Source organism: Peromyscus maniculatus, chromosome 22 (assembly GCF_049852395.1).
Source record: "Peromyscus maniculatus bairdii isolate BWxNUB_F1_BW_parent chromosome 22, HU_Pman_BW_mat_3.1, whole genome shotgun sequence".
In the NCBI taxonomy this organism is placed as follows: domain Eukaryota; kingdom Metazoa; phylum Chordata; class Mammalia; order Rodentia; family Cricetidae; genus Peromyscus; species Peromyscus maniculatus.
Genome location: NC_134873.1, coordinates 8,376,813 through 8,392,838, shown reverse-complemented (window position 1 = coordinate 8,392,838; position 16,026 = coordinate 8,376,813). Strand labels below are relative to the sequence as shown.

Genomic DNA, 16,026 nt, shown 5'->3' with positions numbered 1-16,026 from the left:
TAGGCTAAGTGTTGCCCCCTCAGTACACCTAAGTAGAAGCCGCCCTTACTGTAGTATAAATCAGTTCTTGGAACCTCTTGGAAGCAGGAGAGGAAGGAGGTGATGGTGGGGATGCCACAGGGGTGGCCTCTCTTCTCCCTGGATCTGCAGGAGACAGCCTGCTCTGGGGAAGGGTTGTGGGAGTCAGAAAACAGGGCATAGGCCGGGATGGGTCCCACAGGGCCCTCCTGGCTTCTCACCGCATTCTTGGCTGCCCCCGACTCCTGGGTCTGGGCAGCACATTGGCGAGAAAGCTCTGCCAGCATGGTGAGATCAGGGTAGCCCCTGGCTTCCTTGGAACCCTGCCTGGATGGTGTTTCTGGGCTTCTGTTCCAGAAACCCCATAGCTCCCTAGTGCTCTCAGAATAGTGTCCCCATCTCTGCCCACCTGCCAGCACCCGTCTTGTCCAGAAGGTGCCCCCCCTCAGGCCTGATGCTGCTTCCACCAGGGAGCCTTGTGGATTGTGTGTGAGGGGATCGGGGGCGGGGGGCAGTCAGGTGCTAGCTGGTGGCACAAGAGGGACCTGGCTGCAATGCTTTTTTTGTTTTGTTTTTTCGAGACAGGGTTTCTGTGTGTAGTTGTGGCTGTCCTGGAATTCACTATGTAGACCAGGCTGGCCTCGAACTCACAGAGATCCGCCTGCCCCTGCCTCCCGAGTGCTGGGATTAAAGGTGTGCGCCACCACCGCCCGGCAAGAGTACCCACTTTTGTTTCAAAACTGTCTCCCAACACAACCAAGACTCCAAGGAAATGGCTCAGAGGTGCCAGGCCCCCCCCCCCAACCCCTTCCTCAGCACCAGAGTTAATTGCCCTATCATTAAGGTCGGGATCCCTGTTCCTGGGGTACAAGTCTGGGACAGGGCCCAGGGTGGGAGTGGCAGTCACTCTGTCCAGCAGCCCACCGACGGCCCACTTGGCAGACAATGAGTTCAGGACCTGAGGCCCACGATCCTCCTCTGACCTAACACACTGGTTAGGTCGGGCCCACCACGGTTGGGCTCTCACCCCCATGGTCCTCCTGCTCTACATTTCAGCCAAGTCCTTTCAGTAGAGGGAAGTGTCACTGCCCTCATCAGGAAACACTCTTGGAGACCCTGTTTCTTCCCAGGTAATGCTAAGGTAGTATTTGTTGACTACTGATCACATATGACCTCATTTTAAACTCATATGCACCTTTAGCTGTCCCCATTTAGACAAATGTTTCCTAAGTGTTTGATGTATGCCAGGCATTGTCCTGGGCGCGGGATATAAACAGGCTGACAGGTGAGGCTGTGCAGGAATCTAGAGGAAGGTGTAGCAGGCAGGGGCATGGCCTATGCAAAGGCCTTGGAGCAAGCAAAGGTCCCACGTGTTAGAGGAGGGCCCCGTGATGAGACAGGGAGCCAGGGAGCCAGGAGCAGAGGAGTAGGAGGGAGGCAAAGAAGCCCACCGATGAATCTGGAAGGGGAAACTGAGACCCAAAGGTGGTGCCTGGTCAGGCGTCCCCACCTCAGAAAGTAGAGGCAGAGAGCAGGTCCCTCAGGGAGCCCAGCTGGCCATGACTCACTGGGCCTGCAGGCAGGCACTGTGGGCAGAGGCAGCTTGGGCCGAGGTGGAGAGCAGGGGAAAGGTGCTGGGTTGGGTCCACACTGGCCCAGGCAGATAGGCACGTGACACCGCCCCCCCTCCAGCTCTCTGGCGGCCTGCCTGGGCCGGCCGAGCCTGCACCTCCCCAGGCCCTATAAGGCCTGGGAAGCAGAAGCTGAGGCACTGCCAGCAGCTGCCCTGCTCTGAAGGACCTTGCACGGTCCAGGTGATTCCAGCTGTCACCCAGCGACCGCTGCCTCCAGGTGGGTGAAGGGGGGGTGCCTGTGGGGCCCGGAATAGGGACGAGACAGGAGGGCCCCCCACCATGTGGTACTTTCTGCTCCCCTCCAGCCCCACAGGCCGCTGTCATGTCAGCTTCGGGAGACGAGGCCAGGGGTCACCCCAAATCCAAAGGCAAGGTAAGAGAACGGAGAGCCATCCCGCCGGGGACCTGGGAAGGTGACTCCAGTGTCCACTCATGCCACCCCCACCCACCCCACGCAGAGCCTGAGCAGTTTCTTCGGGTCCCTGCCTGGCTTCAGCTCTGCCCGGAACCTGGTGTCCCATACTCACAGCTCCCCAAAGGACGCAGGACCGGCCACAGACCCCACAGGGACTTCTGTTCCCCCATCTCTGGGTGAGTGGCACAGCAGAGGTGGTGGGGACCGAGTAACTATGCAGACTGCCCAGGAGGGACCTGCAGCAATCCCGGTGATCTTGTGTCTGTGTTATCTCATTAGACGGGGAAACTGAGGCACAGATACTGGGCAACATAGCCCAGGGAAGGCGGTGTTTAAACCCTGCCATGGCCCCTCCACTCTGCACCACATACCAGGCTGGGTGTTGTGCTTGTCTGACTGTGTCAAGGATAAAGACTCAGAGAGGGCCAGCAGCTGTCCTAGAGTCACACAGCATCCTGGGACTCAGCTGGGGTGCCTGCAGCAGGCCACTAACTGCCTTGAAGGCCACACACCTGTGACAGACCACTGGGGGCCATGGCGCAGGCAGCAAGACAACACTGGCCCACTGCAGGCTCCGTGGGCCCCAAGGGTACAGGGTGGGTGTCCAGCACCCAGAGTCCGGCACAGAAAGTCCTCCCAGAGCCCTGCGTCACAGGGGCCAGAGCCACCGTTGGCAGAGGTGGGGGGAGGCTGGGCCTGGCTCCTGCCTGTAGATGCCACCGCCTGCTGTCCCCGGCCTGCGGCTAGGACATTCCTGTCCTTTGGGGCCAGGCCTGGAATTGCACACGAGTGACAGGCTCCAGCTGGAGGCCTGCCCCTCACTCCCCAGCCTGGCTCTCTCTGCAGGGGCCACCGACCTGCAGCGGACGGCAAGAGGTGCGGCGGGGCTGCTCCAGCCTTCTGAACAGGTGAGCCAGGTTGGAAGTCCCTGGACAGGAAGGTCTGGAAGGTTCTAGTTCCTTCCATGGGGTGGGGATTCAAAGGACAAAGAGAAGGTGGGGCCCCTAGTACATTCTCCACCCTGGGCCTCAGTTTCTACATCTGAGAAATGAGCACAAACTTAACAGTCCTACTTAAATGTTAGCCCTCCCTGGCCCCCGGGGAGACAGGGGCCCACAACACCACATGGCAGGTGCAGAGAAACTGAGGTAGAAGACCCCAACCCCACGTCCGTGGCTGCCTTAAGCACCACCTGGGCCAGCGATGGCGGGCTACACCCTGTAGATTCAAATCAGAACACGTCCCTGGAGCCAAGGCCCGCCAGTCCCTCTATGTTGGCAACAACTCAGCACCCCCTGAGACCCTTTCTTTCACTCACTGTTCTGACCTTGAAGGAAGTGAGTTTTTGTATCTGAAACAAGGTCTCATGTAGCCCAGGCTGGCCTGCCTTATTCTGTAGCTGAGTCTGCCCGTGAGCACCTCCCGATTCTGGGTTGACAGGTGTGAGCTCCACCGTGGGCTGTAGCGCCAGCCCCAGCAGGTAGGAGTGTGTCTTCTAAGGGGCTGCAGGCTTGAGGGGAGGGGAGACACCATTGGTGCCTGATATCACACACGTGCAGGGAAGAGCTGGGGAGTCAAGCCCAGGCCACTGCAGAAGCGAGGTGACCACTGGGCTAACTGGGCGACACTGTGGGACACACACTGGGCTGGGCCTCCACCCTCCCCTGTTGGGACAGCTACAGTGCCTCCAGGGATGCTCCGAGTCCCTGGGCAGCACACCTCCATCATCCCAGCAGGTCCTCCTCAGCTACATAGTGAATTCTGGGGTCACATGAGACCGGTATCAAAGAACAACCAAGTGACAACAGTGACCTCTGACCCATGGGCCCTTGACAAATGTGAGACAAGCCAAAGTCCAGTGGACACTGATGGGGTCTCTGTCAACTTGCATTTCAGTTGTTGAGACAGGGTCTCACAATGTAGCCAGGCAGCCGTTGACTTGTGACAATCCTCCTTAAGATAAGTGCTGGGGTCTTTTTAGCGGGTCCCCAGACATTATCTTGCAGCTGGGTGACATTAGGGTGTTTGGCTAAGGTAGGTGGGAGGTCCCAGGGACCTGGGTGCACAAAGGGGAAGGAGAGCAGAGTCACCCTAAGGGACTTTCATGAAGTGATGACCTGTGCACTTCCTCCTTAGGCAACAGCTGCAGAAAAGGACGAGGGAGGCTTCAGTGTGACCAGTGGCAAAGATGCCTTATCCTCCGGGGTGGCTGGCATCATGGACACAGCCAAAGGAATGGTCCAGGGTGGCCTGGGCGTCACCCAGTCCGCCCTTGTGGGCACTAAGGAGGCAGTGTCCGGAGGCGTCATGGGAGCAGTAGGTATGGCCAAAGGTCTTGTCCAGGGAGGCCTGGACACCTCCAAGTCTGTGGTCATGGGCACCAAGGACACAGTGACCACAGGACTTACGGGGGCCATGAACGTGGCCAAGGGGACAGTGCAGACGGGCCTGGACACCAGCAAGAGTGTGCTGATGGGCACCAAGGACACCGTGACCACAGGACTCACGGGGGCCATGAATGTGGCAAAAGTGGCTGCCCAGGGAAGCCTAGACACCACCAAGTCTGTGGTCATGGGCACCAAGGACACCGTGACCACAGGACTCACGGGGGCCATGAACATGGCCAAGGGGACAGTGCAGACGGGCCTGGACACCAGCAAGTCTGTGGTCATGGGCACCAAGGACACCGTGACCACAGGACTCACGGGGGCAATGAACGTGGCCAAGGGGACAGTGCAGACGGGCCTGGACACCAGCAAGTCTGTGGTCATGGGCACCAAGGACACCGTGACCACAGGACTCACGGGGGCAATGAACGTGGCCAAGGGGACAGTGCAGATGGGTCTGGACACCAGCAAGAGCGTGCTGATGGGCACCAAGGACACCATGACCACAGGACTCACGGGGGCCATGAATGTGGCCAAGGGGACAGTGCAGACGGGCCTGGACACCAGCAAGAGCGTGCTGATGGGCACCAAGGACACCGTGACCACAGGACTCACGGGGGCCATGAATGTGGCAAAAGTGGCTGCCCAGGGAAGCCTAGACACCACCAAGTCTGTGGTCATGGGCACCAAGGACACCGTGACCACAGGACTCACGGGGGCAATGAACGTGGCCAAGGGGACAGTGCAGACGGGCCTGGACACCAGCAAGTCTGTGGTCATGGGCACCAAGGACACCGTGACCACAGGACTCACGGGGGCAATGAACGTGGCCAAGGGGACAGTGCAGACGGGCCTGGACACCAGCAAGTCTGTGGTCATGGGCACCAAGGACACCGTGACCACAGGACTCACGGGGGCCATGAACGTGGCCAAGGGGACAGTGCAGACGGGTCTGGACACCAGCAAGAGCGTGCTGATGGGCACCAAGGACACCATGACCACAGGACTCACGGGGGCCATGAATGTGGCCAAGGGGACAGTGCAGACGGGCCTGGACACCAGCAAGAGTGTGCTGATGGGCACCAAGGACACCGTGACCACAGGACTCACGGGGGCCATGAATGTGGCAAAAGTGGCTGTCCAGGGAGGCCTGGACACCTCCAAGTCTGTGGTCATGGGCACCAAGGACACAGTGACCACAGGACTCATGGGGGCCATGAATGTGGCAAAAGTGGCTGTCCAGGGAGGCCTGGACACCTCCAAGTCTGTGGTCATGGGCACCAAGGACACAGTGACCACAGGACTCACGGGGGCCATGAATGTGGCCAAGGGGACAGTGCAGACGGGCCTGGACACCAGCAAGAGTGTGCTGATGGGCACCAAGGACACAGTGACCACAGGACTCACAGGGGCCATAAACGTGGCCAAGGGGACAGTGCAGACGGGCCTGGACACCTCCAAGTCTGTAGTCATGGGCACCAAAGACACCGTGACCACAGGACTCACGGGGGCCATGAATGTGGCAAAAGTGGCTGTCCAGGGAGGCCTGGACACCTCCAAGTCTGTGGTCATGGGCACCAAGGACACAGTGACCACAGGACTTACGGGGGCCATGAACGTGGCCAAGGGGACAGTGCAGACGGGCCTGGACACCAGCAAGAGTGTGCTGATGGGCACCAAGGACACAGTGACCACAGGACTCACGGGGGCCGTGAATATGGCAAAAGTGGCTGCCCAGGGAAGCCTAGACACCACCAAGTCTGTGGTCATGGGCACCAAGGACACCGTGACCACAGGACTCACGGGGGCAATGAACGTGGCCAAGGGGACAGTGCAGACGGGCCTGGACACCAGCAAGAGCGTGCTGATGGGCACCAAGGACACCATGACCACAGGACTCACGGGGGCCATGAATGTGGCCAAGGGGACAGTGCAGACGGGCCTGGACACCAGCAAGAGCGTGCTGATGGGCACCAAGGACACCGTGACCACAGGACTCACGGGGGCCATGAATGTGGCAAAAGTGGCTGCCCAGGGAAGCCTAGACACCACCAAGTCTGTGGTCATGGGCACCAAGGACACCGTGACCACAGGACTCACGGGGGCAATGAACGTGGCCAAGGGGACAGTGCAGACGGGCCTGGACACCAGCAAGAGCGTGCTGATGGGCACCAAGGACACCATGACCACAGGACTCACGGGGGCCATGAATGTGGCCAAGGGGACAGTGCAGACGGGCCTGGACACCAGCAAGAGCGTGCTGATGGGCACCAAGGACACCGTGACCACAGGACTCACGGGGGCCATGAATGTGGCAAAAGTGGCTGCCCAGGGAAGCCTAGACACCACCAAGTCTGTGGTCATGGGCACCAAGGACACCGTGACCACAGGACTCACGGGGGCAATGAACGTGGCCAAGGGGACAGTGCAGACGGGCCTGGACACCAGCAAGAGTGTGCTGATGGGCACCAAGGACACCGTGACCACAGGACTCACAGGGGCCATAAACGTGGCCAAGGGGACAGTGCAGACGGGCCTGGACACCTCCAAGTCTGTAGTCATGGGCACCAAGGACACCGTGACCACAGGACTCACGGGGGCCATGAATGTGGCAAAAGTGGCTGTCCAGGGAGGCCTGGACACCTCCAAGTCTGTGGTCATGGGCACCAAGGACACAGTGACCACAGGACTTACGGGGGCCATGAACGTGGCCAAGGGGACAGTGCAGACGGGCCTGGACACCAGCAAGAGTGTGCTGATGGGCACCAAGGACACAGTGACCACAGGACTTACGGGGGCCATGAACGTGGCCAAAGGGACAGTGCAAACGGGCCTGGACACCAGCAAGAGTGTGCTGATGGGCACCAAGGACACAGTGACCACAGGACTCACGGGGGCCGTGAACGTGGCCAAGGGGACAGTGCAGACGGGCCTGGACACCAGCAAGAGCGTGCTGATGGGCACCAAGGACACCGTGACCACAGGACTCACGGGGGCCATGAATGTGGCCAAGGGGACAGTGCAGACGGGCCTGGACACCAGCAAGAGCATGGTCACAGGTACGAAGGATACCGTCTCTGCTGGAATCACTGGTGCCATGAACATGGCTAAAGGCGTCATTCAGAAGGGCCTGGACACAACCAAAGACACACAGTCTGTCATGCTGTCTCCGGCAGATAATGTGGCCATCAATGCCACCCACACAAGTGTCCACACAGTCCCGAGTTCACTCTACAGCTCTCATGCCACCACGTGTTATGAGCCTGGCAGTTACAAAGCCACCAACCAAGGAGTCAAACATGCTACTCTGACTTCTGCAGAGTCCCTGTGCTCTGAGATCCGCAGCCTTGCAGACACATGTGGCTTGGGGCTTGTCACGGAACCCACAGCTGCCACCAAAGATCCTGTGTCTGGTGTAGTTTCATCTGCCCACGCAGCCTCCAGGTCTGAGGATGAGTGTGGTCAGCTGGCTGCTATAAACTTTGCTGCACTTCATGATGAGTTGGAGGGACTAGGGGACATCTTTCAGCCCATGACAGCTGAGGAACAAGGTGAGTGCCCGTCCCTCCCATTACAGGTCCTGAGCTCCAGTATGAGCACCTCAAGGGGCCTCTCAGACTGAGTCTCACTGCTTTCCTTCCAGCCCAGCTGGCAGCCTTGGAGTCAGGGCCCCGGGTGCTATCTGCTGACCGGGGAAGCTACTTTGTCCGCCTGGGTGACCTGACACCCAGCTTCCGCCAGCGGGCTTTTGAACATGCCCTGAGCCACATACAGCACAACCAGTTCCAAGCCAGGGCTGCACTGGCCCAGCTCCAGGAGGTCTTACAGGTGGTAAGCGCATCTCTGGTTCCCACCCTGGGAACTTCCAACTGTTCACTGACCAAGTGCCTAATGGGCTAAGCCACCTGCATACAGAGGAAGCTAGGGCATGGTTGTTCTAGCCTCATTTAGTGAGCAGGGTGTGTGGCTAGAATCTGTGAAGCCAAGGGAGAGGGTGGTGAGGGTGACAGGGCCCTAGCAAGGGGTTCTTCACCCAGTGTCCTGTCTCCAGGATTCTGCGGGGCATTATGGACACAGAGGCCTGTTAATTCTGGGTGCCCGGTGGCATCCCTTTCATCTGCCCACCCCATCCCTGGCCATGTAGACACCCAGGGAATATGGGAGGGACAAAGCAGGCATGGTGGTGTAGGGCAGCAGATCCCAGGGGAAAGTGTGATAATGGGCAGGGACAGAAGGGAACCTGTGTGTATATGCAGAGGGCAATAGTGGGGTGGGAGATAAATGGACACAGACAGGGACCACCACCTGGCCTTCCAGATGCCCTCATGGGGAACTTGTGTTTTGGCTGCACCACGTATGGAGGAGGTTTAGACTCAAGATCTAGGGACAACACCGAGTGTCCCTACCTCCACTAGAGCCACCACCTCTTCTGTGGCTCTCTTTCCAGACAGACATGGCCATGGAAGCGCCAGGCGGGCAGCTCTGCAGGGACCAGAGCTTGAGCTCCGCGGTGGAGGCCGCTGGTACCCATGAGGTGTGTGTGACACAACCCTCCCCAGCGCCCCACTGCATGCCCCACCCCGCTTACCTTGTTCCTTCTCCTCAGGTTCCTGCTTCCGGGGCTCAGGACAGGCTGTGCACGATAGCCCGTCAGCTCCATGCAGCTTACAGCGGCCTGGCAGCCAGCCTGCAGGGTCTGCCAGAAGTGCAGCAGCAGGCAGGGCTGGCGCGGCACAGCCTCTGCAAGCTGTACGGCCTCGTGTCCTCTTCGAGTGGCGACAAGCTGCAGGCAGAGCAGCTGGCCCAGAGCAGTGCCGGTGTGGTCCAGACATGGCAGGGTCTGGAGGTGCTGCTGGACAGGCTGCAGCAGAGCCCCCCACTTGGCTGGCTAGTGGGGCCGTTCACTTTGACCCCTGGCGGCCAGCTGTAGGCATCTGAGGGCTGCACTTCCCCAAAGCTCTGGGTTAAGTGGGAGCAGAGGGTCCTTGGAAAGTGAATTTGAAACCAGCTACGGCTCCTGCTATTTCCAAGAACTGAGGGCCCCTCTTCCAAACTAGTCACCAAGTCTGTCCAGAGAGCGTCCACACAGGTCTCCACGACAGAGCAAAGCAGATGCACAGGCAAACCTAGAAGGTCTTCTAGCCATACCCACTGGTAAGCCTTCCACCCTGGGGGCTCTGACCCTACCTTCAGGGCTCTCCACCACGGATGGCGTCACTCCACCCCAGGCCCCACGCTGGGGCATCCAGAGCTCTCAGCTGACATACTAGGCAACTTGTTCCCTGGCACTAGAATGTACTAGAATGCACAGCCACCCTAAGTTAAGCTCCCACAGCCTCTTCTGATAGCTAGTGGGGGGTAGAGCCACTCAAAGCCACACACTTATATCCCAGGATGCTTTAGGCCTCAGACCTGCTCTGTTGGGAAAAGGAGGGCCACAAACATTACTGAATGGAGACAGGGCTGACTTAACAGGGCCAGCACTGCTCTGAGCAGCTGTGGTCTGTGTAAGGACGCGGCCTGCCCATGGACACGGCCTGCCCATGGACACGGCCTGCCCAGGACGCGGCCTGCCCATGGACGCGGCCTGCCCATGGACGCGGCCTGCCCAGGACGCGGCCTGCCCATGGACACGGCCTGCCCAGGACGCGGCCTGCCCATGGACGCGGCCTGCCCATGGATGCGGCCTGCAAAAGCACATGGCCTGCTCAGAGTTGAAGGCTGTGCTGACAGGAGACATGGGCAGGTGATGGCCCTCTCCCTCACCCTATGCACTCAAGTCCGAAGCATAGAAAATGATGGGGCCCAAGGCACTCCCTTGTGGACACATCACCCAAGACCACAGCACAGCCCTCCCTGAACCTCAGCAGTGCTAGCAACCCCCAACCTTTCAGCTCCCTTTAATCTGCACCCTTGGAAAGTAACAATGTCCTTGAGTTCCAAGGTTGGGCCAGCTGTGACATAGGAATGCCATGACGGAGATGGCAAAGAGCCTTCCCGAGCCGTTCCCTGCCCTTCTGCCATGTCAGCACAACACCGACTCAGCCACTGACAAACACTGATGGCCTGCAGCTAAGTCCTCCAGGAGATGAGCCTCATTACATCATGTCCAGTTCTTGGTGGCCACGGAGGCAGGGGGATACACTGGGAGGCATGTACCCAACCTGAGCCCACAGGGAACACAGCAGAGTGGAAAAGCCACTGCTCAAAGCCACACAGCGAGAGCAGGATGGGACAGTGTGGACTACACCACTCTAGCCCAGTGCTGAGCTGCCCAGAACCACTATGCTGGCCTCCACTGGTGGCCCCTGCATAGCTGGCGATGGCCATGACGGGGCCGAGTCTCTCCTGTTGGCCTGTCCTTAGCGTCCGCTCCACAGCAACAGGCCACTCACTGCGGGAAGAGCTGCTGAGCTGTAAATGGGAACCCTGCCCTGTGCCAGGCCTGGCTCCCCATGCTGCTCATGGTGGTACCTCAGCACTGTGTCAGGCCTAGTGCCCTGGCCCTAGCCCAGCTGCATTTCACATCAGAACACCAAGCCAATAAAAGCTGTTTCTTTTTCATTATAAAACCTTTATAGCCATTTCATGTCAATCGAAGTCACAGAACTAGGCAGAAAGGCCCAGGCCACAAATACAAACAGCGCAGCACTTCCCTGGGAGGCTGGGGACGGACATGGCACCATGGCCATAGTGGCTGGAGCTCAGCTGTCCTCGTCATCATCAGCAGACTCGGAGGCCAGCCGCGCCCTCTCATGCTCCTGATGCTCACTCCCAGGCCTGGCGGGGTCGGAGCTGTCCCGAGGGCTGCTGGGAGCATAGTGAAGGTCGGTCAGGATGCAGTTACCTGGTGCTGCCACACGGCCATCGGGTGGGTGGGCAGCCACAAAGGGGTAATGTCCTTCCTCGCTGACAGCACCTGTCTAGTGTGGCCTTCCTGACCTTCCCCAGGCCAACTGTAGCTCAGTCCAGTAGCAGGTGCTCATGGTGGCTACTAGGGCCACCCCTGGACAGTCAGCAGGAAGCCCCTCCCAGAGTACAAGTAACTGGAAGCCTGGTGGCCTAATGGCTGGCCCCAAGATGTGGTAGGGGTGGGGGGAGAGCTCCATCGTGCAGGGAATGTGCCTAATGCCCCAGGGACACTCACTCATGCAGCTCTTCTGAGGAGCCGCCCCGTGGGCCGTCCTCTGAGTCCTGCCCATCTTCCTGTGCTCTGTCTTCTGTGCTCTCCCCCTTCTGGGATGCAGCCTCACCATTCACAGGTGCTGAGAGATCTAGGGTGACAGGGTCATCATGAGCTTATAAACAGTGTAGGCGCATGCATATAGGTGCTGTGGCCCAGAGAGCACTGCTAACACCCAACTGCTAGCACCCAGTGGAGCTATGCAGCTATCCAGAATAGTGGTTGGGTCTAGTAAGCGTGCTGGGGGCGAACACATGCAGTCTCAACCTGTCCTACTGGCCAGGTAGAGGCGGCCCTCACCGGTGCTGGGCTCATCCTCTACCAGCTCTCTGGGAGCCTGCTCCCCTGGCTGCTCCTCCACCTTCTCGCCGTCAGCCCGTTCCTTCTCGGCTCCAGCCTTGTTCACCTTCTGGAGAGCCTCAACCTTTGGCCCCAGGACCCGAGACTTGAGCCGGGTGTAGACCTCTGCTGCCTTCGCCATCACATCCTTGTTGGCCTTGTACCGGCGAATCTAGCCACCAGGAGGCTAAGCTTAGCAGAGCGGCTGACTGTGTCCCCAAGCTCTCCCCTTGGACACCACCACCATTTTCCAGGTGCTCTGCCCCAGTGCCCCATGCCATACCTTCTTCAGTGTGGCTACCACATCTGTGTTCTTCTGAAGGATCTGAGAGGTCACCTGCAGGGTCCCCAGCTCTTCCAGTGCGTTCAGACACCTCCTCACGTCCTGCAGGGCAGGAAGAGTGGTGGAAAGCAGCTCTGGCTGACTTCTAGGATGCCACCTGCTGTCCCCAGGGGAGATTGCAGGGTATGGGCGTGGGGGTGGAGTTTCCTGGGCCAATATGAAACCACTCTCCAACCTGGGGGACCCTGCCTCAGTTTCCCAAGACTTCCAAGGAGCCTGAAAGGAGGTGGCTAAGGAAAGCACCCATCTCAGGACAGCATGGGGCTGTGACCCTGTGGGCTGCACAGCAGGCATCTTACTGGGTTGTCGACCTTCAGTGCAAATTTGATCTCGCTGTGCAGCTTCTGCAGTCTCTCCTCTACAGAGGGCTCTGGGCAGGAGAGACACTGGCTTGAGCAGGGTGCTCTGGCCCAGGCTACAAGGTGGCCCAGCCTTCCGCCACCACAGGCCTGCACCCGGAGCCTGGGAATCCTGCACCATGCTAGCGCTCACCTTTCTTCTTCTCCCCCTTCCTGTCCAGCGAGAGGCCTTCTGACCGCTTCCGCGTCCGCTCCACCTTCACAGGCCTATGAAGAGGGTCCCATCAGACAGGCCACCTTGGAAGGCCCTAAGTGAGGACAGCCAGCCAGGCCAGGGGCCTGGGGCCCTCCTCTGCTTCTGTGCACCAGGCTAACCATGAGAAGCTCAGCACATCACACCCCGTGCTGTGTGGCCACTGTGCCACACTTCTGGTCCCCATGGGCAGCTTTGATCAGAAACAGTTGGGACACTTTGAGAGCAGAGATGAGCTGCACCTCTCCACTAGCAGGCTCAAAGTTAAAGCCACCATGCTGGGTATGGTGTCCCCTGGGTGCTGTGGACACTGGTTGGATGGCTCTTTTGGGTTCTGGGCCCTGCAGGGTGCTGGGCAGTGATGCTGGCCTCTACCTACTATAGGCCAGGAGCTCCTAGTCTGACTGCCACACATGGCTCCAGGGGAGACTGCAGCCCCAAGAGCTGGAACCCTAGGATGGACGCAGCTCCAAGGCTGAACTCAACAGCCAGGTCCGGGGGGAGGGGGGGCGGGGGCGAGGGATTAGGTCCAAGGCTCAGGACAGGCGCTAACCTGTTTCGTGGCTTCTCGTCCGGCCGCCCTCTCTTCTCCTTCTGCCCGGGCTTCCTTGCAGACTCTGAGCCTGGCTGTTGGGATTTCTTGGCCAACTTCTTCCCCTACAGCGGCCAGAGGACAGGGTTGCTGCCTTAGGGGCAGCCTGTCCCACCCCCACCCAGCACATGTGGGCTATAGCTTCCCTGGTCTTCCACAGAGGTGTGGAATCCAGGGATCAATGCAACAGGCAAGCCCTATACTCTGGAAGGACCCTCAACTGGCTGTCCCTATCTTCTATGGCCAGGACCCTGGGCTCTGTGTTACCACCTTATCTCCAATACCCAGGATGGACCCCAGTACCCAGTAGGTGCTCAATAAAGGAGTGGAGCCCAGGGCCAGTGCCTGGGGCCTCAGGTGAAGAAGGGGTACCACGCACCTCTTTCCCAAGCTCCCCCTCGGGTTCGGAGTCAGAGGAGGATGGTGTGGCCCGGCCCCGGGCCTTGCGGCTGCGCTTCTTCACAGGCTCGTCATCCTCCAGCTCTTCCCCACTGCTGCCCCCACGCTCTGCCCGCTCCTTGCGGCGCTCCTTCTCTTCCCTCTCCTGCTCTCGCAGTCGCCGGAGTTCTTCCTCCTGCTCCCGTCGCCTTCTGGCCTCCAGCTCGCGCCTCCGCTCCTCATCACGCCGCTTCCACTCACTGATGCGGTCCACCTCACCACTGTCACTGTCGCTGGGATGGAAAGTTCGTCAGCAGGGACCCCGGCATACCTTACAGCCCCCACATCACCAGCCGACACCCACCTGTCACTGCTGGAGGTGGAAGGTGGCCGTTCTGGCTTTGGTCTCCGCCCTCGGGGCTTGGGGGGTGGCTTCTCAGCTGCGAAAAAGGAGGGGTGACCTTCTCTCCATGGCTTCCCAGGGCTACAGTGAGGCTGGCTCAGGCCTTACCTGGCTTTCTGCCTCGAGGGGGTTTCTTGACAGACACATCTGAGTCGGAGGAAGAGGATGAAGAGGACGAGGAGGAGGATGGGGACGGCCGTGCTGCAGCCACAAGCTCCTCCTTGGCCCCATCTGAGTCGGCTTTGGAGTCTGAATCTGAGGCTGCAGGCACCTTCTGGGGACAGGCAGAGCCAGGGGGTGTCGCACAGAGTGAAGGTGACGACGGGGCAGAGGCGGCTGCAGTCCCCAAGGACACAGTTCTGTGCCTCACCCACAGCAAGAACATGGGTCCTGGACACCCTGGATAGCTCCTGGGGACAGGGTCAGGGCCCAGCCCAGGATGGTCCAGGGCAGGTGTGCACTGAAAACCTGCACAGGTGGCCAGGTCTGCTTCCTCCCTCGTACTGTCCAGTTCCCCCACAGCACGCACGCACGCACGCACGCACGCACGCACGCCACAGTACAACATCCACCATCCACATCACACACATGGCCACAGACACATGAGCACATGTGCACATGCACAAGCAGTCTTGTGAACACAGGTCCTCTCACCCCCACATGCACACAGCACGTGTGACCTTTGATGCCACAACCTTCCAGCAAGCAAGACCTGATTTTCCAATCCTGGTAAGTGGGGTCCCTGGGAGCAGTGACCCACAGGCCCCAGGGGCATCACTGCACCTGGGTACCCAGGTACCATTGCCATCAAAAGCCCCTTAGGATGCTAGTGGCTTCTCGGGACGTGGGCACAGCACTTTACCTTCTTCTTGCGTCCTCCTGGAGGACCCCGCCGTGGTGCCCGGGCTACTGTCTTCTTCTCTGGGGTAAAGTCCTGAGTGAAGGGACAGGAGCGTCAGGGGTGCTGGCTGCCGTGCCAGGCTGTCCTGGGGCTGTTGTTCACTCACCTGGTCGCTGGTCTTCTCTGACTCGGATGGGCTCTCGGAATCCTCTTCTGATGGGGACACACTGGCCTGATCCAGGTCGCTGGAGGCTTTCCGAGCTCGTTTAGAGACTGACATCTGGAAGGCAGGGCCAGGCTGGGTCAACAGCTGGACAGTCCTGGTTCCAGATTCCAGATGGGACCCTCTTATGTGCCTTGGTGCTCTTGAATTCTGGGATGATGATGCGAGTCACACACAGAGGCACACACAACACAGATCCCACTCCTAGGAGCTCCCCATCCCTTCAGTTATCAGAACCAGAGAGAGAGAGAGAGAGAGGGAGGGGAAGGGGGAGGGGGAGGGGGAGGGGGAGGGAGAGTGTGTGTGGCGGGGGTGGGGGGTGTAGGGGTGTGGGACGTGGCAGGTGCCAGGGGCTTGGGGAGGACAGTGTCTGATGGGGCCGGAACTTTCTGGAGACAGGTGGTAAGGACTATGCCTCAGAATCTCATTTTATGTCACAAGTTCTATATCAAAAGGAAAATCTCTCTCTCTCTCTCTCTCTCTCACACACACACACACACACACACACACACACACACACACACACACGGTGGGGGGTGGGGCAGAGAGCAGACCCTCAGCAGGAACTGTAGAGGAGGCAGTGCAGCTCACTGCGGCCAAGAGGCGGCGTCCACTGACATGGACAAACAGTATGTAAAGCACAGGGACGACAGCTCAGCAGTAAGTACCCACTGTGCAAGCCCGAGGACCTGAGACCCATCCCTTGCACCCACGTAGA

General features: G+C 59.5%; 2 protein-coding genes across 7 annotated transcripts in view; one reads left to right on the top strand and one right to left on the bottom strand.

Annotated features, from left to right (window-relative positions):
* Positions 1-1,729: 1,729 nt before the first annotated feature.
* Positions 1,730-11,026, top strand: Plin4 (perilipin 4). 3 transcript variants are annotated; one of them, XM_006982242.4, is made up of 8 exons: positions 1,753-1,869; positions 1,958-2,025; positions 2,111-2,243; positions 2,914-2,975; positions 4,204-8,005; positions 8,098-8,285; positions 8,902-8,988; positions 9,061-11,026. In XM_006982242.4, exons 2-8 carry the CDS (start codon positions 1,975-1,977, stop codon positions 9,382-9,384), a joined length of 4,647 nt encoding a protein of 1,548 aa, XP_006982304.3. In that variant the 5' UTR covers positions 1,753-1,869; positions 1,958-1,974; the 3' UTR covers positions 9,385-11,026. The 3 variants fall into 3 exon arrangements, with proteins under 3 accessions (XP_076415864.1, XP_006982304.3, XP_076415863.1); XM_076559749.1 differs by having other exon boundaries at positions 1,730-1,869; positions 8,902-9,535; XM_076559748.1 differs by lacking the exon at positions 8,902-8,988 and having other exon boundaries at positions 9,061-9,535.
* Positions 11,008-16,026, bottom strand: part of Hdgfl2 (HDGF like 2) — a 21,079-nt gene continuing 16,060 nt past the window's right edge. The window contains exons 5-16 of one of the 4 annotated variants that reach the window (XM_006982243.4): positions 15,252-15,365; positions 15,107-15,178; positions 14,353-14,518; positions 14,206-14,281; positions 13,843-14,134; positions 13,425-13,528; positions 12,812-12,885; positions 12,619-12,689; positions 12,260-12,361; positions 11,938-12,148; positions 11,602-11,728; positions 11,008-11,264 (exon numbers count right to left, since the gene is read on the bottom strand). In XM_006982243.4, the coding sequence (XP_006982305.1) occupies positions 11,159-11,264; positions 11,602-11,728; positions 11,938-12,148; positions 12,260-12,361; positions 12,619-12,689; positions 12,812-12,885; positions 13,425-13,528; positions 13,843-14,134; positions 14,206-14,281; positions 14,353-14,518; positions 15,107-15,178; positions 15,252-15,365 (1,515 nt within the window). In that variant the 3' untranslated portion in view covers positions 11,008-11,158. Of the gene's footprint in view, positions 11,265-11,601; positions 11,729-11,937; positions 12,149-12,259; positions 12,362-12,618; positions 12,690-12,811; positions 12,886-13,424; positions 13,529-13,842; positions 14,135-14,205; positions 14,282-14,352; positions 14,519-15,106; positions 15,179-15,251; positions 15,459-16,026 lie in introns of all 4 variants that reach the window. The other 3 variants (XM_006982244.4, XM_016000809.3, XM_076559751.1) reach the window with 3 other exon arrangements.